General features: G+C 40.6%; 1 protein-coding gene across 1 annotated transcript; it reads left to right on the top strand.

Moving 5' to 3' along the window:
* The first annotated feature begins 851 nt into the window (after positions 1 to 851).
* Positions 852 to 27816, top strand: CDC6 (cell division cycle 6). Its single transcript, XM_060781038.2, has 12 exons — positions 852 to 939; positions 3581 to 3775; positions 4666 to 4923; positions 6867 to 7066; positions 8961 to 9136; positions 12251 to 12357; positions 13045 to 13184; positions 15348 to 15448; positions 19909 to 19973; positions 22288 to 22499; positions 24740 to 24880; positions 26453 to 27816. Exons 2-12 carry the CDS (start codon positions 3589 to 3591, stop codon positions 26537 to 26539), a joined length of 1674 nt encoding a protein of 557 aa, XP_060637021.2. The 5' UTR covers positions 852 to 939; positions 3581 to 3588; the 3' UTR covers positions 26540 to 27816.

The following is a 27816-nucleotide window of genomic DNA, read 5'->3' as shown; positions in this document are numbered from 1 at the left end:
TGACGCGCGCCGAGAGTTCTTCTCAGCTGGTTGTTTTCCTCGGTGCATTTGGAACCCATTCTCAGCAGCCGGAGTCCATTCACGCTTTTGGGAATTATGGGAATTGAAGTTCAAAGCACCTGGAGGGAGGACCAGAGTTTGGGCATGCCTATGAGACAGCTGGGAATTCTGGGAGTCCAAAGCTACAAAGTGGAATCCATGACATGAGAGTGTGGAGAAGAGCAAACCACTGACCACGTACTACAATGCAACCTGAGCCCTGCCACATGCACAATGGAGGACCTTCTTGCATCAACACCAGAGGCACTCCCAAGTGGCCAGATACTGGTCAAAGGACATTTAATAGAATGCAAAGTCTGCAAACTTTGTGTTTTGTTTGTCTGTTTGATTTTAATACAACTGTTTTGGTTCGCTCCTGACACGATAAATAAACCTTCAAGGACTATGAGGCCCATTAGAATAGGTCAGCATAGCTTCAAGGACTATGAAGCGAGAATCAGCGTAATTTAAAGGATTCTAATGCCCATCGAGCCGGATCAACATAACTTCAAGAATTCTATGGCACAGCAGGCTTAATAGTTTTTTTTTAAATCAGGCTGGTTAGAGTTGAAGGAAGTTGCAGTTTGATTGACACGTGGAAGACCACGCACGTGCCCCCTCCCCGTTCTAAAGCGCTTAACCTGAACGTTCTAACCGGAAGCCAGGTCCTGGCTCTGACACTGCCCATGAGAAGACGAAGAAGCCTATGAGAGGTTTGGGTTTGGCGCGAAAAGCGGCGATTGGCTGGGAGGAGGCGGAGCGCGCGCTCCGGGGAACCAATGGGAGAGCTCGAGCGGACGGCTGGCGCGCGCGCGCGAGAGCCGGCAGATGCAATTGTCATATCAGAAGGAAGGAGATAGTGAAGAGTTTGGCGCGGTTTCCCTGAGAAGAAAACTGAAGGTAATTGGAATGCAGTTTTACCCCACTTTAATTGCCATTCATATGCTTTAAAACAGCTGTATTTGTGCAATATATTACTGTCATAATAGAGGAAGACAACTTATGTTGTAGACCAACTTTATAATATTGCTAATATTATAACGACTTCTTTACTGAATGAGAAAACTTGGGGTTTCTGTTTACGTTTTCCCCAAACTGGTTATTACTCAATACTCATGAAACCTCCATGTATGGATGGCCAAAATGCTGAATGCTGGAGATTTGGAACAAGCAATAATAAGATATTATAGTTATATATTTATATTGGATGGTATCCTTGAAGTGACTGGATTGACCTTGAAAGAGCTGGGGGTGGTGACGGCCGACAGGGAGCTCTGGCGTGGGCTGGTCCATGAAGTCACAAAGAGTCTGAAACGAATGAACATTATATGTAATATTACTAATAATATCATAATGTAATGGTATAGTACAATATAGTAATATTTAATACTGATATTGTACTATGCTAATAATATAATATATTGTATGTATATATATCTTGTAAGCCACTCTGAGTCCCCTTCAGGGTGAGAAGGGCAGCATATAAATGTCATAATAAAAAAATAAATAAATCACCTATATCAGGCATCTTCAAACTGTGGTCCTCCAGCTATTTGGGCCTTCAGCTCCCAGAATTCCTGGCAATTGAACAAACTCGATAGGGCTTCAGGGAGTTGGGGGCCCAAACAGCTGGAGGGCCACAGTTTGAGGATGCCTGACCTATATAATGTCCTGATTAAACAAATGTTTGGGTCATGATAATGTCTGACCAGCGTAGAATGGAAGTACATATGTTTACAGGTATCCCTCAGTTAACAGGTCTTCTGGCAAAGATATTTCTACAACTTTTTTGCATGCGTCACACCTTTTCCTCATCCTCTGTCTTGTTTTAGTAGCATTGGCATGGAGCCCCCAGTGGCGCAGTGGGTTAAACCCCTGTGCCGGCAGGACTGAAGACCAACAGGTCGAATCTGGGGAGAGGCGGATGAGCTCCCTCTATCAGCTCCAGCTCCTCATGCGGGGACATGAGAGAAGCCTCCCACAAGGATGATAAAAACATTAAAAAAAATCATCCAGACATCCCCTGGGCAACGTCCTTGCAGACGGCCAATTCTCTCACACCAGGAGTTACTCCTGACACGACAAAAAGCATTGGCATTGGGATAATGATTGTGATGAAGGGCACTGAGAAACATTCAACATCAGGTTGTAGCAATGTGTCTTTATTGCAATAAATCAGAGGTCTTCAGACTTTTAAAACAGAGGGTTCACAGTCCCACAGACTGTTGAGGGTTGGAATATAGCTTGAAAACAACATGAACGAATTCGTGTGCACACTGTACAAATAACCCATGAAAGAACAATAAAGTATTGAAAATGAAGATCAGTTTTATCCAACATAAACTTACCAGTATTTGAATGGGAAGTGTGAGCATGTTTTTGGCTGATGAGTCTATTTATTTATTTATTTATTTACTTATTTATTTATTTACGGTATTTATATTCTGCTTTTCTCACCCCTTGGGGGATTCAAAGTGGCTTACACAAATATAACAGCAAAATTAAATGCCTTACATGCATAAACCAAAACTCAAATCGACAACATATAACTAGGCATAAAATCAATAGGACAATTCACCATAAGATAAGATAAAAGGACATTTTAAACATGAAATATAAGAACTAAAACACCTAATAAAAGCATTAAAATCACACTATCCAACAATTAGGATTGTTATTGTTATATGCTTTCAAGTCAATTCAGACTTAGGATGCCCCTCAGTCTAAAGTTTAAGGGGGGGGGGGGGGGGAGAGATAAATGACCTTGGAAGGAAATGAAGAGTTATTGGTTACTGAGATCTTTCCTGAACAAGAAATGGACAGTATTTTGTGCTCCAGCCCAGGCTCAGTATTATTACTAAAGTGCTGGCTTTAGCCTATAAAACCCTAAATGGTTCTGGCCCAGCTTATCTGTCTGAATGCATCTCCCCCTATGAACCACCTCAGAAATTAAGGTCGTCAGGGGAGGCCCTGCTCTCAGTCCCACCTCCTTTTCATGTGCGACTGGTGGGGACGAGAGACAGGACCTTCTCAGTGGTGGCCCCTCAGATGTGGAACTTCCTCCCAGTGACATTAGATCAGCTCCCTTCCTCCCGGCCTTCAGAAGGAAAGTGAAAATGTGGCTTTGGGACCAAGCCTTCGGAGAAGTGCAATAGAAGGATTAGAAGAAGAATATATGCAATGACTATTGGAATAGCCTCAGATTACGATTGTGGATGGTGCAGTTTTAATAATGGTTGCAATGTTTTTAACTATTTTAATGTTCATTGATTTTAATCTTAATTTAAATGTTTATTTTAATTGTATGTTTTTAAGGCATTGAATAGTTGCCTATGTGTAAAGCTGCCCTGAGTCACCTTTGGGGTGCGGGGTATAAATATGATCAATAAATAAATAACTCCTGTAAGACAAAATTATACCTAGGAATAATATAATAGTTGAGATTTAAAAGGTGCTTCATATGCATGTGTCTGAAGCAGAGATTAGTTGTGTATGTTTTAACTTGTATACTGATTCTTTATATGCTTCTTTTTGGTTTTAGTATCCACCATGCCTAGTACCAGATCTAAGTCCCAAACCCAGAAACAGAATAAAATCGACTTTCCTAAGCGGAAATCAACCAGGACCCTTTGCCAGACTCTAGTTAAAGAAGAGGGTTCAAAGTTGAATTCAGCCCCAGTCTCACCACTCTCTTCTAAGAAGCAAGTCTTGCCTCTCAGCCCTCGCAAGCGGCTTGGTGAGTCAAAGTTTTCCAAAGCATCACTGGGCAGTGGCATGTATACATTAGATGTGTTTAAGTCTTCTTCTTGGTGCTAAATCAATATGTGAGGCTTCAAGAAATTATGGTAGAAAGTGGCCGTGTTTTCCAAAACACCACTGGGCGGGTTTTATACTTCAGAAGGTTTCACCTCACTTTCTGTCCCTGTGAGAATTGGATTTTGGGGGGAAAATGGCTTGTTGTGAAAATAAGGATTGACGAGAAAGCTTCAGTGGAGACACCTTTTCCTCATGATAACTCTTTCAGGAGTGAATTTCACTTCCAAGGGGTAGATTTCTCTCACTTCCTGTTGCCTCATCCCCGTTCTTAAGTCTGTGAGTCAGATGTTTGTACCTTGGGAACTGCTTGTATATGCAACTGAAAAGCACAGGTTCACACCACACTATTCCTGATCACTACGACTCTTAAGCCACCATTGACAGGTTCTTCATTTCCCATAAATACTAATTCATGTGAAATGAATTAGGTTAACCTGTTTGGATTGCTGTTGTGCTTGAAATAATTTTTGCTTTGATAATTTTGTACAAAGAGTTTTCTATTTTAAAAAATTGAGCTGCTGAACATAGTGTTTTTGTTTGTTTGTTTTGTAAAAAATGAGATGAACAAGTAGCATTAGTGCCAGAGGCATTTGAAAGGAATTGTACTTTTTCAGAATGATTTTTCATGAGAGCTACATACTTGAAAGAAAAAAAAATCTTACAGCATTTTTAGAAAGTTATTTTCTGTGACTGGAGTAGGCCTTTTTTTATTATGACATAGGCTATCTTTTGTATCTGATTCTTACTCAGCTTCTACTTCTATTACTGTCTCTTGCCTTTTTTTACCTGAATGCCTTTTTCCTCCCACAGGAGATGAAAATCTCTGCAATGTTACGCAGTTGTTGCCTTGCTCCCCATCTAAGCAGAGTAAAAAAGAGAACAGCTTTCTACCCAGTTCTCCAAAGGGACGAACTTTACTGTTCAGTGAGCGTTCAGCCCTCAAATCTCCAACCAGGTCTACCAATGTGGTTCCCTCACCCCACCGCAGAACTGAAGAGACTCCCACTTCTTTACAACGTCACTTCCCTAAGAAAGAGCTGGTGTGTACTCGTCTTTTTAAGCAAGAAGGTATGTAACTATATCATACATATTGAGGATCTCTATTATGCACATTCTCTGCTTCTGTAGATGTATATGGAACTTCCAGAGAGAGAGAGCTGTTGTATTTTGTTCCAATTCATACATTGTTCTTTGAGTTAGTTAATGTTGATGTTTGTGTGAATTTTACAGAATGAGAAAATTAAGGTGATTTATAAAATTCTTCACATGAAAAATTCTGTGTAAAGAGTTTGGGGACATAAGTTCTTGGTAACTTCGCAGAACTGGTGCTTTATTTATTTTCTGGGAAACCCACCCTTTTCTATCTGTAGTGTACATGTGATGGCAGGATAGTGTAGAATTATTTGTTTGATTTTGGTTTGGAGGTTCTAGGTTAAACATTTCCCCATAGGTTTTATTAGCCCAGATAGTGATGAATCATTTGATGTTAGGGATCTTCTAAACATGTGGGCAGGGTGCTATACATCCTACCAAATGTTCACCTAAAGAAATGTATTGGTTTCTTATGTCACAAGTCTCTCCATTGCAAGTGGTGTTAAAAAGCCAGGTCAGTATATCAAGTCCAGTATTACAGATTTATAATATTGTGTTTTACTAATATTGTTATTGTTTGAATCTGGCATTAAATTATTGCCATAGTTTGTAAGCTGCCATGAGTCCCCCTTTGGGGGTGAGAAGGGTGGGGCATAAGTACAATAAATAATAAATAAAATACAGCTTAGACCCAGTATGTTGTAGTGATTTGAGTATCGGACTGGGAGACTGTCAGAAATATTAACTAGGTATTTTTAATTACAAAAATGTAAGTCAAGCACTGAAAAGGGTTAAATGGATGCAGTGACTCAGCAAAAGCTGCAGTTCAATATAAGCAGGTTTGCCTGTAGCTTAGTAGCACTCAGTCCATGAGAGGTCTCTGTGGGAGAAGGGCCTTTGTGTGTTAGTAAGCCTCAGTATGAGAAGGCCTCAGTGTTAGTTCATCTCAGTGTATGAGATGTGTCAGTCTGAGAGAGCCTTCAGTGTAAGAAGGCCTCAGTGTTAGTAGGCCTCAGTATGAGAATGCCTCAGTGTGAGAGGAAGCTCTAGTGTGAAGACTGCTGAGTGTGAAAAGCTCCTGTGTAGCTGCTGTGTAACTTCAGTGAAGCTCCTGTGTAACTTCACACAAGAGGCTCTGTGAGAGTGAAGCTGTTTATCTGCATGAGAAAGAAGCTCAGCATGGAAGCAAAGAAGGAAGTAGAAAGAAATTTGTTTGTGTTTTGGGAAACTTGTTCTTGTAAATAATGCAACTATATTATTTTACTACAAAGAAAAGCCTCCTATAGAATATGTAACATTGGTCTGTGTATTTTTGTTCTTTTCTCACTTTGGGCTACTGGTTCTGGGTCACACTGCTCCTAATAAGTTACTATGCCGTACATTTGTGAGGAAGGTCTTTTGATAATAAGCTCACTTGCCCAACAGAGACCAGGATTTGAATCTCTGAATTTAGCCATGGAAACCCTGGAGTGATCCTGGACATGTCAAGCTTTCTCAGCCTCAGAGAAAGGCAATGATAAACTTCTGTGAATAAACCTTGTCAGGAAAGCCCTGTGATGGGGACACCATAAGATAGAAATGACTTGAATTATTAACTAACTAAAATTATATGAGTCATAAAAGTCTTCTATAGAGTATCTTTATCTAAACCATAGTTCCGAGATATATCACTATCTTTCACCATAGACACCTGAAACTTGGCATGACTACTAACATGACCCGATAGGTGTGAACATAAAGTTTATTTTGTTTCTAAGTTAATTTAATATATTGGAATGTGTCAATTAAAAACTTCCTTAGCTGGTTTATGGTGAGTTGAGCCACTTCATGAATTTGTAGCAGAGAGATTGGCAAATTACATGGTGTGCTTCTTTGTGTACTTTTTGTTCAAAAACTATTCCATCTTAATTTTTGTGCAGGCAGCTGTTATCAACAGGCAAAGAGTCTCTTACATACAGCTGTTCCAGATCAGCTGCATGCCAGAGAGAAGGAGACAGGTGTTCTCCATCACTTCCTCCAGGAACACATCTGTAAGGAAAAACCTGGAAGCCTTTATATCTCTGGTGCTCCAGGGACTGGGAAAAGTGCTTGCCTGAACAGGGCCCTCCTGGACTTGAAGGTAACCACAGGAGCCTGAATTTGGGTGCTAACATTTCTTTTTAATATATTATAGAAACATGCAACATAGAGTTTAATATAATGTTGGAACATGGAGTCGCCCTGGAAGATCTAGCGAATTCCCAGGGAGATTACCTCTTGAGGAATTTTCTAAGTTCTCTAGAGTAGAGCTTCTTAAACCTTTCCACTCAGGACTCGTTTTATATCTATATAAATAAAAATGTAATGTTCGTTTGTGGGATTAACATAACTCAAAAACCACTGGACGAATTGACACCAAATTTGGACACAAGACACCTAACAACCCAATGTATGTCCTTCACTCAAAAAAAATATGATATTGTCATTTGGAAGTTGTAGTTGCTGGGATTTCTAGTAGGTATTTAAAATAGGTATAAAAATCAATCATTTCTTGATTTTTAAAGCATTTGTAAGGCTGATTTTCTTTTTTCAGAAGTACATTTGAGGCATCTTCTGTAGAGTCCACTGTAAATGTGGCACAAGAGATTCATGTAAATATCTAAAACAGTGTTTCTCAACCTTCCTAATGCCGCGACCCCTTAATACAGCTCCTTATGTTGTGGTGACCCCCAACCATAACATTATTTTTGTTACTACTTATATAATTAATCTTGCTACTGTTATGAATTATAAAATAAATATCTGATATGCTGAATGTATTTTCATTCACTGGACCAAATTTGCCACAAATCCCTGATATGCCCAAATTTGAATACTGGTGAGGTGGAGGGGGTTGATTTTGTCATTTGGGAGTTGTAGTTGCTGGGATTTATAGTTCACCTACAATCAAAGAGTATTCTGAACTCCACCAATGATGAAATTGAACCAAACTTTGCACACAGAACTCCTCTGACCAACAGAAAATACTGGAAAGGGCTGGTGGATATTGACCTTGAGTTTTGGAGTTGTAGTTCACCCATATTCAGAGAGCACTGTGGACTCAAAAACTGATAGATCTGGACCAGACTTGGCATGAATACCCAATATGCCCAAACGTGAACACTGGTGAAGTTTGGGGAAAATAGACCTTGACATTTGGGAGTTGTAGTTGCTGGAATTTATAGTTCAGCTACAATCAGAGCATTCTGAACATCACCAATGATAGAATTGGACCAAACTTCCCACACAGAATCCCCATACCTTGAAGGGACTCACTGGCACAAACCTCCCTCCTGCCTTGCATGCTCTCCCTCACACACATGCACCATACTGTTATTCATCAAGAGGCCGGCCAATCATAGCTGAGGAGGGCTTTTGGTGGGAGGATTTGCCACCTCTATTTCCAAAAAGGAAGAGAAGGATAGACGGATTTTCAGGCTTCTCTGCCAATTCCTAAGACCATCACAAATGTATGTTTTCTGATGGTCTTTGGTGATCCCCTGAAACCCCCTCGCAACTCCCCCCAGGGTCCTAACCCTCAAGTTGAGAAATGCTGGCCAACCACTAGATGATGTTCAGAAAACTTTCACTGATCCCAATTTTTTTCAGGACCCCATCATTGAGCTAAGGAGACTTCATTTGGGGTTGGGACTCATAGTTTAAGAAGCAATGCTCTAGAGCAGGCATGGACAAACTTCGGCCTTCCAGGTGTTTTGAACTTCAACTACTACAATTCCTAACAGCCGGGAGTTGAAGTCCAAAACACCTGCATGGCCAAAGTTTGCCCGTGCCTGCTCTGGAGCCACTTTTGTGGTAACTTCTATTAGCAGTCTTTCAGTTCAGTGCTATTCAATAACTATTATTCATAATGTCCTATTTCCACAATAGATTCAGGAGCACCCCCCCCCCCCCCCCCCAGATTTCATTGTATTTCTGTTACAGAGGCTTTTGCCAAATTCTGTTCCATCTCATTCTTTTGTATCTCTCTTTGGCAGACTGAGCTCATGGGAACTAAGACCATTGTTTTAAACTGCATGGCCTTGAGGAACTCCCATGCTGTCTTCCCAGCCATTGCTGAGCAACTGGGCCAGACTGGAGCCGACAGAGCAGCCAGGAATGATGTCATCAGAAAGCTGGAGAAGAGGCTGACGACAAAAGGCACCCCTATGGTGTGAGTACAAACTTTTTGACAAACCGGCAGCCTACTTCATTTTTTCCCACTGGGAAGTAGGACTTTTTAAATCTAAATAAATCAGTAATTGCATATTTTGTATTAGGCATATTTTGTGAAGATGAGAGTTTCCATTTTATTGTTGTTGTTATTATTGTTGTTATTATTATTAGGCTTGAAAGGAAGATGTTGTGATAATGTCCTAGAATTTTCACCTACTATGTATTATGAAGCCCTTGGTGGCACAGCGGGTTAAACCACTGAGCTGCTGAACTTGCTGACCAAAGATTATTATTATTATTATTATTATTATTATTATTGTTATTATTTACAGCTTTTATATTCCGCCCTTCTCACCCCGCAGGGGACTCTGGGCGGATTACAGTGTACACATATATGGCAAACATTCAATGCCAATTTTTTACATACAAACATATACAGACATAGACAGAGGCTATTTAACTTTTTCTGGCTGCCAGGGGAGCTGTCGCTTTCATCGTCTATCTGCGACACTGATGAAGCACTTCCGTATTCCCCGCATGCTTCCCCACTGGAATGCTTTGCTGGAGTCTTCCTTATGGCCTCATAAATCAGTTAATTTAGCCTCCCCACACTTTAAGGTGGTACCTTATTTTCCTACTTGACTGATGCAACTGTCTTTCGGGTTGCAAAGGTCGACAACAGGCTACACACAATTGGTTGGAAACCCACTCCAACCCGGGCTGGCTTCGAACTCATGACCTTTTTGGTCAGAGGGATCTTAATGCAGCTGACACTCAGCCAGCTGCGCCACAATCCCTGGATTAGCATTTCTAATCCAGAGAGCAGGGGTGAGCTCCCATTGTTAACCCCAGCTTCTGCCAACCTAGCAGTTCGAAAACATGCAAATGTGGGTAGATCAATAGGTACTGATTCTGCGGGAAGGTAACGATGTTCCATGCAGTCATGCTGGCCAAATGACCTTGGAGGTGTCTATGGACAATGCCAGCTCTTCGGCTTAGAAATGGAGATGATGACCACCCCTCCGAGTTGGACACAAATAGACTTAATTTCAAGGGAAACCTTTACCTTATTTATTATAGAGCAAAGAGTGAGCAGGTGGTATCCTTCTGATAAGTGGAGTAGGTTCTTTCCTGGTAAGATTAATTTGAACAAACAGTCCAGGAATAGGAGTTTAAAGAGGGATCATAGCCCTTCCTCGTGCTCCCTCCTCACTTTAATTCCTTCCTCAGAGTATTCTTGAGGAATTGAAGTTTGATTAGGATTTAATATTCTTAAGTAACTGCTCATATGAACCTGGACGTTCATAGAGTTACTAATGATGACAAAGTGAGACAGTTGCTAGATTTCTGCCTGGAGTACACTGTAGAAATATGTGCTTAATAAAATGGTGTCTGTGAGATTTGTTATTCATCAGTCTTGGTGAAGCTGATTGTTACATGAATGGCTGGTTTATGGGGAGCTGAGTTTATATTTATGACTGTGTTGCCTGGAATCTATCCTCCTAATCCATTATTAGGATCTTATTGGAAACTTTGATCCTGGCAATATTGCAGATTGTAGTCGTTCTTTCTGTCTCAGAAACATGCCAGATTTTCCACATTTAGTTACATAAAATATGTTTTGGGTGAGAGATGTAAAATTTCTAGCCTTGCTAGAAATAGATTCTAGATTGAAAGTCATTTTGTTATTGCAAACATCAAATATGTTTATTTGGTTTGCCAAATAATTAGAGTGTTTGAAATAATGTACAGTTTATTGAGAGCATAATTACAAAAATACTATCTTTGTTGCTAGTGAGTTTGCAATGAAACTGCAAGGCCAATGTGAATTGTAGCCGATTTGAGTCTCTTCTAAGAGAAAAGGCAGGATAATAATAATAATAATAATTTTGAGAATAGCTTTTGTTTGGCAGTTTACTAGGAGCATGAAAACAGGAATAAAAGGGAAAGATATCAACATTAACACAACAAACCCCCTATTTTGTCTCCTCTTCTATAGCATTAATCAGACATGAACTAATTTCCATAAAGAGAATGTGGAAAAAGATACAGGAAAGAGCAAACAATTTTTCCTAATTTTTGTGTTTTCTGTCTGGGTCTTCATATCTAGTTTAGATGTGTTTTGAGACAAAGCCTCCTCAGAGGTCTGGATCTAATGTTAGTACCATCTATAAACATTATAGCTGTGGCGCAGTGGTTAAACCCTTGTGCCGGCAGGACTGCTGACCGAAAGGTCGGCGCTTTGAATCCGGGGAGCAGGGTAAAATCCCATCTGTCAGCTCCAGCTTCCCAAGTGGTGACATGAAGTAGCCTCCCATAGGATGGTAAAACATCCGGGTGTCCCCTGGGCAACGTCCCTGCAGAGGGCCAATTCTCTCACACCAGAAGCCACTTGCAGTTTCTCAAGTTGCTCCTGACACACATACAAAAAAACAACAACAAAGCAGCTATAAAGTAGAGCCAGTGAATCAGAGGTGCTTACATAAGTGTTAGCTTACTAACCTATAATTGAATGAGGGTAACAAGTAAGTATAGGTCATGATAACATAGAAAATAATATTGTGAAACTGACAAATGATAAATGATCAACAAAAGTAAAAAATGTATAAATCAGCCCCTGTTCATTTAATAGCAGAGTGGAACATACAGATCTTTGTGATCCTTTATAAAAACAATCAAATAAGGAACCAGCCTTGACTGACAGACTGGGAAAAACTGGCATCTTATCCCTTGAGTGTCAAAAAATATAACTATAAAGTGTTACTTCAATATTTACTAGTTCTAGTGACTAGAAATATTTCTTTTGAAAAAGCAGATAAATTACTGCAATTTCAAAAAGTTTCTACAATTTTATATATATATATATATATATAGAGAGAGAGAGAGAGAGAGAGAGAGAGAGAGAGAGAGAGAGTATCTAACAGCAATGATGTCCACCCCATGGGACAAGTTGCAGTTGATAGGTTTTGATGATTGTTTGGATGCCTAGATGGTACAAGAAGGACTTTTGGGAGCTGCTGCCTTCCTTATCTTTGGATTATTTGTCGGGCCTTCACATTACTTTCTTCCTAGCCTTAGAGGAGTGATGCTCACATGTTTGTTTGCTTTACAGTTTGGTTGTTTTAGATGAGATGGACCAACTGGACAGCAAGGGACAAGATGTTCTCTATACAGTATTCGAATGGCCTTCTCTGCCCAACTCCCGGCTTGTTCTCATTGGTAAGTGTCAAAAAGGCTGTTTTACAATATATTTTTGAGAGCAGGAATATCAGAAAAAGAGTGGAAACGATTCCAGGAGTTTTGAGTTTTTCAGCCCTTTCGAAGCCTACTTGAGCACATCTGGAGACCAAGAGATTTGGAAAAGCCTTTTAGGTGGAATACAAGAAACCCAACACTTCAAAAGATCAGAGGTGCAAAACCCTGTGAAGAAAATGTAAATTTTTTCATGAGAGAAAGGCCCCTCTAGATCTTCCAGGGTGATTCTGGTCAATGTGTGCCAATAATTGACCATTGAATTGAATCTAAAGAGAACATAATAATCAAATTCGATAATAATGAAGCTCATAAACTCTCAAAGGAGGAGTGCTTGACTGGACTTTGCAGGAAAACTAAGCTATTTCCTGCACAAAAATGCTTGAAGTCCTTGATGTTCATACTTCTTTGCTATACTTTTTGTCAGTAAGGTGTTGATGTGCTATGAGGGCTGCCTACTCATTTGTGTACTTGAACATTGCTGGTTTTCACTAGAGTGGGAGGTGAACTATATTTCAGAAAGCCACTGCCAGATGGGTAATTTGAATGTGTTTATGTTTCGGCCTTTTAACAGCAAATTCATATCCATTCTGATGTAAAATTTATGAGGGAAAGAATACCGTTGTAGGCTTTTAAATTTATTTTTGTTGGCAGGTATAGCCAATGCCTTGGATCTCACGGATCGCATCCTGCCCCGCTTGCAAACCCGCCCCAAGTGCAAACCCCAGCTGCTAAATTTTCCCCCTTACAACAAAGATCAGCTTGCTGCCATCCTTCAGGAGCGCTTGAAGCAGGTAAGGTCTTGACAACAAAGCCCCACAGTTTCAGTTGTAGTCTTAAGCAGCCAACAGAAGAAATAGTGACATCCACTTTAGAGGGTGCAGCTGAAGCATTATTTGTCTTTCCTGCTTCTTGGCAGGGGGTTGGACTGGATGGCCCATGAGGTCTCTTCCAACTCTATGATTCCATAATTATCTGAAATTTCAGAATCCAAAATTGTGCCATAGAGGGCTAAGGTAGTGACGCCTTTGCAGTCTGATGGTTCAGTATACACCAAACGTTGTTTCACGCACAAAATTGATAACAGATAAACCCTTATACCAGTAAGACTGCTGATTGATAGGTCAGCGGTTCAAATCCAGGGAGAGTTGGTTGAGCTCCCTCTGTCAGCTCCAGCTCCCCATACAGGAACATGAGAGAAGCCTCCTACAGGATGGTGAAACATCATACATCCAGGCATCCCCTGGGCAACATCCTTGCAGACAGCCAATTCGCTCACACCAGAAGTGACTTGCAGTTTCTCAAGTCACTCCTGACACAAAAAAAATATTCAGACTATGTATGTAAGCATATATGTTTCTTTTTTTGTTTGAACATGGGTCCCATCCACAAGATATTATGTACCATATATACTCGAGAATAAGCCGAGATTTTCAGCCCTTTTCGGCTGAAAAAGTCCCCCATGGCTTATACTTGAGTCAAAGTTATTTCTTATTTTACTCCTTTATTGTTATTTTTATTACATTTATTATTTTACTCTATTATTATTACATTTATATTATTTTACTCTATTGTTATTATTACATTTATTATTTATATTTTATTATTTATTATATATTAAACTAGGCAAGGGGGTTGTATATCTGTGGAATGTCCAGGGTGGGAGAAAGAACTCTTTGTCTGTTTGGGGCAATTGGCTACCTTGATTAGCATTGAATTGATTAGCTCCCTCTATCAGCTCCCCTTACGGGGACATGAGAGAAGCCTCCCACAAGGATGGTAAAACATCAAAAACATCTGGGCGTCCCTTGGGCAACGTCCTTGCAGATATCCTTGCAGTTTCTCAAGACGTTCCTGACACGATAATAAAATAAAAAGGTGGAATCGCTTTTCTTGCAATTTGAACCCATTGCTCTCAAGTCCTAGTCTCCAGGGCTGCGGAAAACAAGTCTGCTCCTTCTTCCTTATGACACCTTTTCAATTATTTAAACATGGCTGTCATGTCTCCTCTTTGGTCTTGATAACTCTTGTGCTTTTTTCCCCTTAAGTTTTTATTTGTTTGTTTGTTTGTTTATTTATCGTGTCAGGAGCAGACCAAACAGTTGTATTACATTTTTAACAAAACAAACAAACAGACAAAACAAAGTTTGCAAGCTTGGTAGTTGATTAAATGTCCTTTGACCAGTATCTGGCCACTTGGAGTGCCTCTGGTATTATTGTGCATGTAGCAGGGCTCAGGTTGCATTGCAACAGGTGGTCTGTAGTTTGCTCTTCTCCACACTCGCATGTGGTGGATTTCCACTTTGTAGCCCCATTTCTTAAGATTGGCTCTGCATCTCGTGGTGCCAGAGTGCAGTCTGTTCAGCGCCTTCCAAGTTGCCCAGTTTTCTGTGTGCCCAGGGGGGAGTCTCTCATTTGGTATCAGCCATTCATTGAGGTTCTGGGTTTGAGCCTGCCACTTTTGGACTCCTGCTTGCTGGGATGTTCCAGCGAATGTCTCTGTAGATTTTAAGTTACTAACCTTTATTGTGAAGTTATGTCATAAACCTGTACATACGTATACGACCCAAACATGGTTGGTTGTAATCTTTAACAAATGTGCATCGAGGAGGCTAAAGGTTGCCATCTGCTGATAATACATTATCTGCCCGCCTTGACTTGATAACTTAGCATCTGTGTCCATTCAATCTGTCTCATTGTTTCCCTTAGCTGAAGCCCATATCTCTTCTGTCTCTTTCTTTACCTACCAGCTACGTTGTTTGCCAGTAGTAACAAATGTAGTAGGAATTCAATGGAGTCAAGACTGAGTTATATTGAGAGCTTGTGGGCTGAGGCAGCAGAGCTGGCCTTCTGCAACCCGTGCCTAAAGCCTCTTGGTATTTTCTCTCGGAGGCCAGAAAGATGTCATAGCAAAGAGCCTGCTCTTGTAACCCTCTGCTCCGCTCTCTGTCCCTCAGGTGTCAGGGGAGCAGGTGCTGGACAACGCCGCCATCCAGTTCTGCGCTCGGAAAGTCTCTTCCGTCTCCGGGGATGCCCGCAAAGCTCTGGACATCTGCAGGTGAAGAATATATCGCACTCTTAAAATTCAAGCTAATTACGGCGCACGGGATGTGATTTAAGGCTTCATTATGGCGTTTGGTCCCCCTGCTTGGAGAGCGGGAGAGGCGGCCCTCGTGCCTTTGTGGGAAGAAGGGAGGGTGCTGCCTCCTGGCTGTGTTAATGTCTGGAAATATTCACAGCCCATTACCTATGAAGGGTGAGAGGAATTGGTCCTCCCTGCTGCGATTATAGATTGGTTAATTACATTTGGATTGCAAAAGGCCCTCATTAACAGTGCTCAAGCAGACATCTTTATGGGGCTTGGAAGAGTTTTCTTTTCCCTGGCAAGTGAGTTTATCAGGGTTGCCATTCGCCTTCCTTGACCTCACTGTAGTAGCATTAACTTGTTGGGCCTCTTCCCCTGAATTTGGCTCAAAATTTCATACTGTAGCATAAGGACGTGACTCTAGGGGACAGTGGCGGTTTTCAGCACTATGATGCCAGGTCTTTTTGTGCATGTGTGTGGTTTAGACATCTAGTTGTTTGGGGAAGAGACTAAAAAGTTAATTGTTTCCCGTTTTGTTGCTGTAAAAAAGGCTCTGTATGCATGCCACCCCATGAGGCTCCTTCTTTGGAGGCTTTTAAACAGAGGCTGAATGGCCATCTGTCGGGGGTGCTTTGAAGGCGATTTTCCTGCTTCTTGGTAGGGGGTTGGGCTGGATGGCCCACGGGGGTCTCTTCCAACTCTATAAATCAGTCCAAATTACAAGCAGAACCCAGAGCAAACAGCGGGCATTTTCCCAGAAGGGCATTGGCTCTAGATTATTGCTTCTTAAACTATGTGCCCTGACCCTTAATTCAACATTGAGGTTCTAAAAAAATTGGCATTATTATTATTATTATTATTATTATTATTATTATGTTTCTTTAGTAAAGGTAAAGGTTTCCCCTGACATTAAGTATAGTCATGTCCGACTGGGGGTTCATACTCATCTCCATTTCTAAGCCGAAGGGCCGGTGTTGTCCATAGACACCTCCAAGGTCATGTGGCCAGCATGACTGCATGGAATGCCATTATCTTCCCACCGAAGCAGTACCTATTGATCTCCTCATATTTGCATGTTTTGAACTGCTAGGTTGGTAGAACCTGGGGCAGTCATTAACTCAAAATATCTTGTATCAGTATAACTGCTGGACTTGTTATTCACCTGTGGCAACTTTGCTTGAGTCTTGCTCCTCAAGAAAACAGGTTGAATCATTCTTGACATATCACAAACTGGTATATTTCTGTTTTCTTACCTCTGTTTAGTTTTGTGATTGGTTGTGTGGAGTTACTTCATTTTTTGTACTGTCCCTTTTCTTTTTAGTTTTTCTCTCACTACCCATGTTTTAAACTTTAATAAGTACTATCTTTGTATTCATAGATGAGGTAAATTCTTACTTTGTTTCCTTCTCAAAACACCATGTTTTGGTATTCAGTGATGGCAGGTCAATGATTTAAGTTGGGATTTCCAATATTTATTGTATCAGGAGCAAACCAAACGGCTGTATTGTATTTTTTTTAAAAAAAACACAAAGTTCAAAAACTTGGCATTATGTTAAATGTCTTGTGACCAGTAGCTGGCCACTTGGAGTGCCTCTGGTGTTGCTATAAGAAGGTCCTCCATTGTGCATGTGGCGGGGCTCAGGTTGCATTGCAGCAGGTGGTCAGTGGTTTGCTCTTCTCCACACTCGCATGTCGTGGACTCCACTTTGTAGCCCCATTTCTTAAGGTTGGCTCTGCATCTCGTGGTGCCAGAGTGCAGTCTGTTCAGCGCCTTCCAAGTCAACCAGTTTTCTGTGTGCCCAGGAGGGAGTCTCTGACTTGGTATCAGATTGTCTGGGGAGGCCCTGCTCTCAACTCCGTCTGCGTCACAAATACATTTGGATGGGACGAGAGACAGGGCCTTCTTAGTAGTGGCCCCTTGCCTATGGAACACCTTTCCTAGGGACATCAGATCAGCTCCCTCCCTTTAAACTTTCCGGAAAAAAGTCGAAACCTGGCTGTTCGAGCAGGCGTTTGAAAAAGCAGACATAGGATTATGGAACAATTGGACTGTGAGATCGGACTATGTATAGGAGATGAAATGATTTGTTTTTATTAATTGTTATGGTCTTAATTGATATATTAAAGCTTGTAAATGTTTTTGTTTTTATGATGTTGTTGGAATTGAATTGTTGCCTTGTGAACCGCCTCGAGTCGCCTGCGGGCTGAGAGGGACAGTATACAAATGTAGCAAATAAATAAATATCAACCATTGATTGAGGTTCTGGGTTTGAGCCTGCCACTTTTGGACTCTTGCTTGCTGGGGTGTTCCAGCGAGTGTCTCTGTAGATTTGTAGGATTTCCAATGACAAATATGCTGTCAAGCTACTGATCCTTTCTCTCCACCAGCAAAATACTATTTCTGCCATATCCTGCAGCCCCTAAAATGCCCTTTTATGTTTATGCAAAGTAAACTAACAGCTCTAAATTATGGCTGGATCATTTCCCCCTTCTCCCCCCTTCAAATATTATAAAAGCTAGCAAAGACCTCAACAATAAAAGCCATACAATGCTCTTAAATGTTCTTATTGCTGTTCCAAAACAACTCATATTGTTTTGTAACTGCTGATAATTTAAGACAGATGTTTGGTCTTGTAACCTAAATGTTATTTTAGCTGAAGAATAGTTGTCAACTTAAAGAGATTTAGTCCTGCCTCATGCCACCCATCAGGTGTCCAAATTAGACGGGTTGGCAGGGAGGCCTTGGGTGGAGGACTGCCTCTAGCACCACTTCCGCTGCAACAAATAGAGCGTTATTCTCATTAAGAGGCAAGATAGTAATGAGCTCCCATTAATGGCCTGTGCATGCCACACCAGGCCTCCTTCCTCTTTGTGTAGAGCATGCTTGCCTAGTTTCCCTCTTGTGACTCTTCATCACTGCTTGGGAGCACTGGGGTGAGAAGACGAGGTAGGGATGCAAATAGAATAACCACCCAGTATGAGGACATAGAGGGGGTGGTTTAGGTATCTTATTATGGTAACAGACCCCGTGTCAGGCCATTGGGTTTCAGCTGGTGGTCAGAGCCCAAAACTGGATGCAGCCTGAGATAGGATGTTCCAAACTTGTTGGAGAAGAAATGTGAAGATAATGTAAAAGGATTACATTGAATGTTTGCCCTTTATGTTTGGAATCCGCCCTGAGTTCTTTGGGGAGATAGAGTGGAATATAAATAAAGTTGTTATTATTATTATTATTATTATTATTATTATTATTATTATTATTATTATTGGATGAGACAAAGATGGGGTGATACAGCTCTTTTAAGGCTTTGAATGCCTCCTCCCCAGTTTGGCCTCAAATGCTTGTGGTTCATTTTCTATCTACAAAAAAAGACTTCTTCAGTATCTAAAATTACATTTGGAAATAAAATCAATCTAATTAAAAGGTAAAAAACTTAGGTGAGAGAGTCAGCCAGAGTGGTCTGGCACTATATGAAAACTGAAAATTAAACTGAAGATAAATACAAGAGATATAGAAGTTGAAGAGGAAAACAGTCCACTTTAGGACATATTACCTAAGAGAGAAAAAATTAAGGATGGTTAACATAACAAAAGGAACAGCTCAAGAAGAAAGAGCGGAAGTCAATAAATTGGGGGGGGGTGGGTTCTCCTCTCCTCTGATTATTCCTACTTTCCTATCTTCTATACAATATTCCCCCACTTTCCCTATAAATCTTTTTTTATAAGTTATCAATAAACGTTTTTTTTTAAAAAGAATCCAGGGAGCAGGGTGAGCTCCTGCTGTTAGCTCCAGCTTCTGCCAACCTGGTAGTTCAAAGATATGAGTAAATTTGAGTAGATCAATAGTTACCGCTCCAGTGGGAAGGTAATGGTTCTCCATGCAGTTATGCAGGCCACATGACCTTGGAGGCGTATACGGACAACGCTGGCTTGTATAGTCATTAAGGGGAAACCTTAATGACTATACAGCACTTCATTCTTCTCTTTTCATTCATTCTTCCCTATTCTGCGTTTATATAAATTTTTGCTATTCTTCATACCCAGTCCAACCTTTACCTTATAGTACAGAAGCTCATGCAATGGGATGGGGCTGCTGAATTTTTGACAGGATAATGCATGTGAAGGGCTTAAAGGCACCAAGTCTTATCTGATTTTGAAAGCTAAGCAAGGGTTAGCTTTGGTTAGCACTTTGATGGGAGACCGCCAAAGAATGCCAGGTGCTGTAGGCTGTGTTTTAGAGGAAGGAACTGGTAAACCCATTTCTGTGCATTCCTTGTTTTAAAAAACTATGAGATTCATGGGACTGCCATAAGTGAAAGCATGTGCACGCACTGTACGTTTTTACCGAAACAGTGGCATGGGCTGTATGCAGTTTAATTAGGTGATAACATGTGTAAAATACTAATGATCTAAAATGTAACGTTCATCCTTAGGAGGGCCATTGAGGTTGTGGAATCTGATGTGATGAGCCAAACTGTGCTGAAAGTCCCGCCTGCCTGTAAGTAGCTTCTCCCCATTCTTCCCCCTAAGCAGATGCTCGGCTGCTGTGCCGCACTGTCATGTTTCATTAACTGTTTCTCCTGACCCTGATTGGTCGCACTTCTTCCCAGGGACTTGTTTGAGCCTTACTGGGAGGAAGGAATAACCATGCAGCTGACTGGCAGAAAAGTTAGTTTTCCTTCCGGCATTAGTGAATCAGACAGCCCTGAAGAGGGAGGCTGCACCTGCTTCCTGCCTTTCCTCTCCGGATCCTGGCCTTAAGTGCACCTAGTGCAGCATGAATACAGGTGCAAAACAGATACGTTAAGGGATCTGAAAGCAGGAATCTCTCAAATGGAGTTTACAGACTGTGTGTCGTGAAGATCTAGAGCTATGGGTCCCGACTCCAAAAATTGGCAACAGTAAAAGGTTTCTGAATGCCAACTCGTGGCTGCTTTTGACATTTACATGAATCTGTTGTGTTGTGTTTACAGTGGATTTTGCAGAAGATGCTCCAGCTATACTTGATAAAAAGAAAAAAAATAGCCTATTTGGAAAGCCTTGCAAATGCTGGTTTTTAAATCAACGAATGTTTGATTTTATATCTATTTTATATACTTGGGGTCAATTCAAAATTTCTGAAGTCGAAAGAGGCATGAGTATGGTAAATTTTAAGAAGCTCTGGTCTAGTGAAGCAATTGGTTTGGGTTCTACCTGCGTATTTGTGACTTGTATCCTTTGAAATTGGAGCCCCCTGTGGCGCAGCGGGTTAAATCGCTGAGTTGCTGAACTTGCTGAGGTTCAGATTCAAGGAGCGGGGTGAGCTCTCGCTGTTAGCCCCAGCTTCTGCCAACCTAGCAATTCGAAAATATGCAAATGTGAGTAGATCGATAGATGTTGCTCCAGGGGGAAGGAAACGGCACTCCATGCAGTCATGCTGGCCACATGACCTTGGAGGTGTCTAAAGACAACGCCGGCTCTTCTGCTTAGAGATGGAGATGAGCACTGACCCCCAGAGCAGGACACGACTAGACTTAATGTCAAGTGGAAACCTTTATCTTTACTATCGTTTGAAATTAGAGGATAAAGACTCTGTGCATTGGGGGTTATAATCTATGCCTGAATGGAAGACTGGTCAGAAACTCTTTGTGGGCAACTCAAACACAAGTTGTACAACACTTTTGAGCAAGCATTTGCAGGTGCAGTGTAACTGGCTAATTTAGATCCACTGAATGATTGGATGATGCGACTGGAAAATGATTTTAATAATGTGATGCTGAGGACTTGTGTTTTTATTTTTTTTATTGTTTTTATTGTTTCTACTGTTTTTATATGACTTATATGTTAATGTTTTAAATTAAATTTTATGTTGTTGGGGGCATTGATTGCCGACTGTAAACCACCCTGAGTTGCTTTCAGGCTGAGAAAGGCAGTATATAAATATGCTAAATAAATAAAAACTGTATATACTCGAGTATAAGCCTAGTTTTTCAGCCCCTTTTTTATGCTGAAAAAGCTCCCCTCGGCTTATACTCAAGTCAAGGTTATTTATTCTTTTACTCTGTTATTAGTATAATTTTATTACATTTATTATTTTACTCTATTATTATTATATTTACATTATTTTGCTCTATTATTATTCTATTTATTATTTTGTTCTATTATTATTACATTTATAGTATTTTACCCTATTATTATTATTGCATTTATTATTTTAATCTAATTATTATTATTATTACATTTACAGTATTTTACCCTATTTTTACTACATTTATTATTTTACTCCATTATTACTGTTTTTATTGCATTTTCATTATTTTACTCTATTATTTTTATTATATTTATTATTTTAATAATAAGTACATTTACATTGAAGGAGGTTAGAATAATGGTTTAATAAGAGTTGGACAGTCTTATCTTAAATTACAGTTTTATGAAAACATTCAGGAACATTTAGCCTATCGATGCCTCAATTAATGTAATTTTATTGGTATCTATTTTTATTTTGAAATTGACCCATAGTGGATGCATTTCCCACCCTCGGCTTATACTCGAATCAATACGTTTTCCCAGTTTTTTGTGATAAAATTAGGTGCCTCGGCTTACATTCGGGTCGGCTTATACTCGAGTCTATATGGTAAATACACACACAGAGACAAACGGGTATTGTTCTGCAGCGATGCCATTTTGAACCATCCAGTGCTGAGTGGAGACCTTTTACCAGGAGTCTCTCATTTTACATTGTTACATTTATCTATGTAGTGCATTATAAGTTCTATTTTTCCTCTCTATCTATCTAATTACAATTCATTTTCTGATTTCTCTCTCCTCAGGCAAATCCCAACCAGCCACAGAGTTATCCGTGCCCAAACGGGTGGGATTGCTCCATGTCTCCCGTGTGATCTCTGAGGTGTATGGTGATCGGATGGCAGCTAGCAATGCCTGTGGTGATGCCGATTCCTTCCCCTTGCAACAGAAAATCTTGGTCTGTTCTCTGCTGCTCTTAGCCAAGCATCAAAAATCCAAAGAGGTGACCCTCGGAAAGGTGCGTCTCACCAACTCACCAATAACTACTCTTTCATCTGATACCACAATTTTTCTTTCCAAAAAGTCTTACAACTACAATAGTGGGATAGAGCTGTACATGCAGAGTGAGTGAGTCATAGCATGGCTCCACTTAAAAAAATTAGCTGTCTGTGCAGGACTTAGAATACATAAGAAAGTAGGAATATGTAAAGGAATCAGCACTTTCTGCACCACCACCCCCCTTTCTTTTAAAACCTTGGAAGTTAATGAGGGCCATTTACGTCACAGATTGAATTACCATATATACTCGAGTATAAGCCGACCCGAGTATAAGCCGAGGCACCTAATTTTACCACAAAAAACTGAGAAAACTGATTGACTCGAGTATAAGCCGAGGATGGGAAATGCAGCAGCTACTGGTAAATTGCAAAATAAAAATAGATACCAATTAAATTACATTAATTGAGGAATCAGTAGGTTATATATTTTTGAATATTTACAAAAATGGTAATTTAAGATAAGACTGTCCAACTCTGATTAAATGATTATTTTCCTTCTTCAATGTAAATGTGCTTATGTATCCTTCCAATAATAGAGAGTAACATAATAAATGTAAAAACAACAATAATAAAAAGAGTGAAAGAATGAATGTAGCAATAACAACAATTATACAGTAAAATAATAAATGTATAATAATAGAGGAAAATGATAAATGTAATAATAATAAATAGAATAAAATAATAAATGAAATGAAAATAATAATAATAACGGAGTACAGTAATAAATTACCTTGACTCGAATATAAGTCGAGGGAAACTTTTTAAGCCTAAAAAAGGGGCTGAAAAACTAGGCTTATACTCGAGTATATACAGTACTTGAAGCATGGTCACTGCAGTTTCAGCTAAACGTTGCCATGCTCTAAACCTGTAGTCCAGGGGCACTCAAACTAAGGCCCGAGGTCCGGATACGGCCCTCCAAGGTTATTTACCCGGCCCTCACTCAGAGTCAACCTAAGTCTGAAATGACTTGAAAGCACACAACCACAATTTATTTATTTATTTAGTACATTTTTATACCGCCCCTCTCAGCCTTCCGGAGACTTGAGGCGGTTTACAAGGCAAGAATTCAATGCCACCAAGGACACAATTACAATATACAATATAAAAACATCAGCAACAATAAAATCAAACATTATAATGAAACATACTTCCATCGATAATCATTAAAACAATGTCCAGTTCCACCATATAGTTATTCCGTTATTATATCAGTTGCTCTGTATTTTCAAATGCCAGCTCAAATAGCCATGTCTTAAGATTCTTCCGGAATGATAGGAGCGAGGAAGCCGATCTAATCTCCCTAGGAAGGGCGTTCCATAGCCGAGGGGCCACCACTGAGAAGGCCCTGTCTCTTGTTCCTGCCAACCGTACTTGGGATAATGGCGGGACCGAGAGCAGGTCCTCTCCAGATGATCTTATAGTCATCAGCCAAAAGCAGGCCCACACTTCCCATTGTAACACTAATAAGTTTGTATTTGTTAAAATTGTTCTTCATTTTACTTATTGTATTGATTCAAGTGTTTTTTTGCACTACAAATTAGATATGTGCAGCATGCATAGGAATTCATGTTTTTTCAAATTATAATCCGGCCCTCCAACAGTTTGAGGGACTGTGACCTGGCCCTCTGTTTAAAAAGTTTGAGGACCCCTGCTTTAGTCTTATCTCCTTATCTTTCCAACCACAGAGCGAGTAGGATTTGTCAAGAAGATAGTAGAAGTTCTTTCTTAAAATATTGGTTTCTGCAGAAATGACAGATGAAAAGGGTGGAGGCAGAAGCTTTTGAACTCCTCAAACTGGGACTATTACTCTCCCAAGACCACCCACTTAATTTGTGGCTGAATTGGGGATTTAACACCATGTTCTGAATCTTTTCTTTTTAGTTCCACTCACAGGATTTTTGTTTCTCTATCAGCCAGTTCTTCGTTGCATTTTAAAAAGTGGAGAATCTAGTAGCAGAGCTAGAATGACAGAAGTATGGAGCAGATCTAATGTTTGGCCTTGTAGCTACTTCTCTAGCTGAGCTGTGCAAGACACAATTGGGGGGGGGGGAGGCATCATCTCATTACAAGCTGTAGTTTTGTATCAAGCTAGCCTGATCCACTTGGATGGAGACATGGGGAGAAGCTTTGATAAAGCAGTCATGTCCATGTCTCCTGAATTGAATCACTCTAGGTTTTCACAAATATTTTCTCCTTCCAGCTGCATGAAGCCTACAGCAAAATTTGCCGAAAGCAGCAAATGGGAGCTGTTGACCAGTCAGAGTGCCTTTCACTCTCAGGCCTCTTGGAAGCCAGGGGTATTGTGGGGCTGAAGAAGGCTAAAGAAGCCCGGCTGACCAAGGTATTATTATTGTTATTATTATTATTTGATACACAACAAGATTAGTACATAGTAAGATGGAATGTGTCCAGAGGAGGGCGACTAAAATGATCAAGGGTCTGGAACAAGCCCTATGAGGAGCGGCTTAAAGAGCTGGGCATGTTTAGCCTGAAGAAGAGAAGTCCAAGAGGAGACATGATAGCCATGTATAAATACGTGAGAGGAAGTCATAGGGAGGAGGGAGCAAGCTTGTTTTCTGCTTCCCTGGAGACTAGGACGCGGAACAATGGCTTCAAACTACAAGAAAGGAGATTCCATCTGAACATTAGGAAGAACTTCCTGACTGTGAGAGCTGTTTAGCAGTGGAACTCTCTGCCCTGGAGTGTGATAGAAGCCCCTTCTTTGGAAGCTTTTAAACAGAGGCTGGATGACCATCTATTGGGGGTGCTTTGAATGCAGTTTTCCTGCTTCTTGGCAGGGGGTTGGACTGGATGGCCCATGAGGTCTCTTCCAACTCTATGATTCTATTATTCTAAACAAGATCAATATGCTGGCTTTTGTATTTGATCACATGTCGGACACTTCCCATGTGTCTAGGACTGTGTGATGTATTGGTGAATAATGCATGCAGATCCGATTAGGGTGGCCTTTTGCAGCTGACAATTGGTAATTTTGTCAGTGCCTATTGTTTTTAAGTGCAGGCCAAGGTCTTTAGTTACTGCACCCAGTTGCCGATCACTACTGGGACCACCTTTCCTAGCTTGAGCCAGAGAATAATAATAATAATAGTTGTTGTTATTATTATTATTATCCTGCTTTATATCTCTAAAAAAGAGGCTCAAAGCAGCTCACAATAAAACCAATACAATATAATTTAAAACCTAAAAATATACAAACATTAAAATATAATTCAAATCCTTAAAACCAGTTAATAACCTATTCATAAGGTACTATTACAGGACTGCTTTTGCGGTGGGTGGGGCTACAATGGGAATATGGGTGTCCAAGAGAGTAAAGCAGCCATGTTCTATTAGACCAGTGGTTCTCAACCTGTGGGTCCCCAGATGTTTTGGCCTCCAACTCCCAGAAATCCTAGCAGCTGGTAAACTGGCTGGGATTTCTGGGAGTTGTAGGGTTAGGGTTAGGGTTACACCTGGGGACCCACAGGTTGAGAACCACTGGATTAGACAATGGCAACAAATTTAAAACATTACAAATCTAGAGAAATCCTCTACCCAGAGTCCAAGAAAGCTGCTGGTGACTAGACAGTGTTCACTCAGAATAGGAAAGTTTACTTGTTACATGAACCACTGGTCTAATAGCTAAACTTTGGACTGATTTCTGAACACTTTGGGTGCTTTCATCCTTGATACTAAACAAGCCTCAGATAAAGTAAAACTCTTTGCCTTGAAGATGTGTAGCCTTGGAGTTAAACTCACTCTTTAAAATGGTTTGACATTGACCTTATTCCTCAATCTTATGCAGGGATGGGAAACATGTGATCCTTGACCTACAGTATGCATTTCTTTTTTTAAAAAAATGATTGTCATGTTGCCCCCCAGTTCCCGTTGTAACGCATCCCTTTCTTTCTAGGTCTTCTTGAAGATCCAAGAGAAGGACATTGAGCATGCTCTCAAAGATAGGACCTTGGTTGGAAGCATCTTGGCTGCAGGCCTTTAGACTGGATCCTCAACTCACGTCTTTTGTGTATAGTACATAATCTTAACAGAGTATAATTATTTTAAAGTTTCCTTTGAGCCATATCACTGGTAGAATAAACTCCAGTTACTGTGACTTTTAAAATACGACTCGTAAATATGTGCAGGCATGATTGTTGGTGGCTTGTTCCTAAACTGTTCAATGTTCCAATAACAAATAACTGTCTATTGTAAAAAGCTTTCATGGCCGGAAACACTACTTTGTTGTAGGTTTTTTGGGCTGTATGGCCATGTTCCAGAAGCATTATCTCCTGACGTTTTGCCTGCATCTATGGCAGGCATCCTCAGAGGATGCGAGGACCTCACAACCTCAGAGGATGCCTGTGACAGATGCAGGCGAAATGTCAGGAGATAATGCTTCTAGAGCATGGCCTTACAGCCCGAAAAACCTACAACAACCAAAATAACAGCCTTTAGAAGGGTGGAAGGATGCCAGTAATGCTTAGGAGGTGGGCTTTCATGCTTCGGCATATCACCCCCTTTTTCGGATTTCAGAACTATCTTCCTCTGCAGCTTCCATCGCCCTCGCCTTCTGTATACAAACTGGAACTGCTTGTGTCACTCCTGGGATGTCTTTGCCTGTCTGTCTTCAATACTGGAGATGAAAGAGGATGAAGGCTGTCGGCAAGAGAGCCCATTTGCAGAAACAAAACCATTAACGTCACAGGAGGAAATAAGAAGGCCGCAGCTTCTCTTGTGAGCTCCTTTGAAGTCAGACTGTTTCCGTGAAACAGATGTCACTCATGCTGAGGCTTAGCATCGCAAGAGCTGCAGTGGGGCTTAGCAGGACACACCGCACACACATGCACACACCCCAAGGGCTCTGAGCATCTTAGCGTTTACGAACTGTGGATACAGCCTTTGCGCTAGAACTGGTTTATCCCAGGGCACAGTGCTGATCTGTTTCATTTCCAAGCCACTTCATGCAAAGCGCTGATTGGTTTTCTACCTTTGTGTGAATCTTTAAAATCCTTACTAAGCACACAGGGGTGACCTCTGAGTTGAAGTCTACTATGCATATATATGTATATGTTACAGGAGCGTTAGAAAAAAAACCTCCAAAAATTCCTGTCATATTTGAAGTGCTGCATGCTTTCCTTCTTTGGGAATGGCTTTCAGCCTCCTGAGAAGGGAGATGAATCAGGCGGATGAATGCATATTGAAATCTACAGCTGGATGTTTTTAACTCGCAGAGTATTGACATAATTGAATTGAATCCCCCCCCCCAACTTATACATT

Source organism: Anolis sagrei, chromosome 6 (assembly GCF_037176765.1).
Source record: "Anolis sagrei isolate rAnoSag1 chromosome 6, rAnoSag1.mat, whole genome shotgun sequence".
Taxonomy (NCBI): Eukaryota; Metazoa; Chordata; class Lepidosauria; order Squamata; family Dactyloidae; genus Anolis; species Anolis sagrei.
Note: the sequence above shows the minus strand (reverse complement) of the source record. Positions and strands in the feature narration are given on the sequence as shown.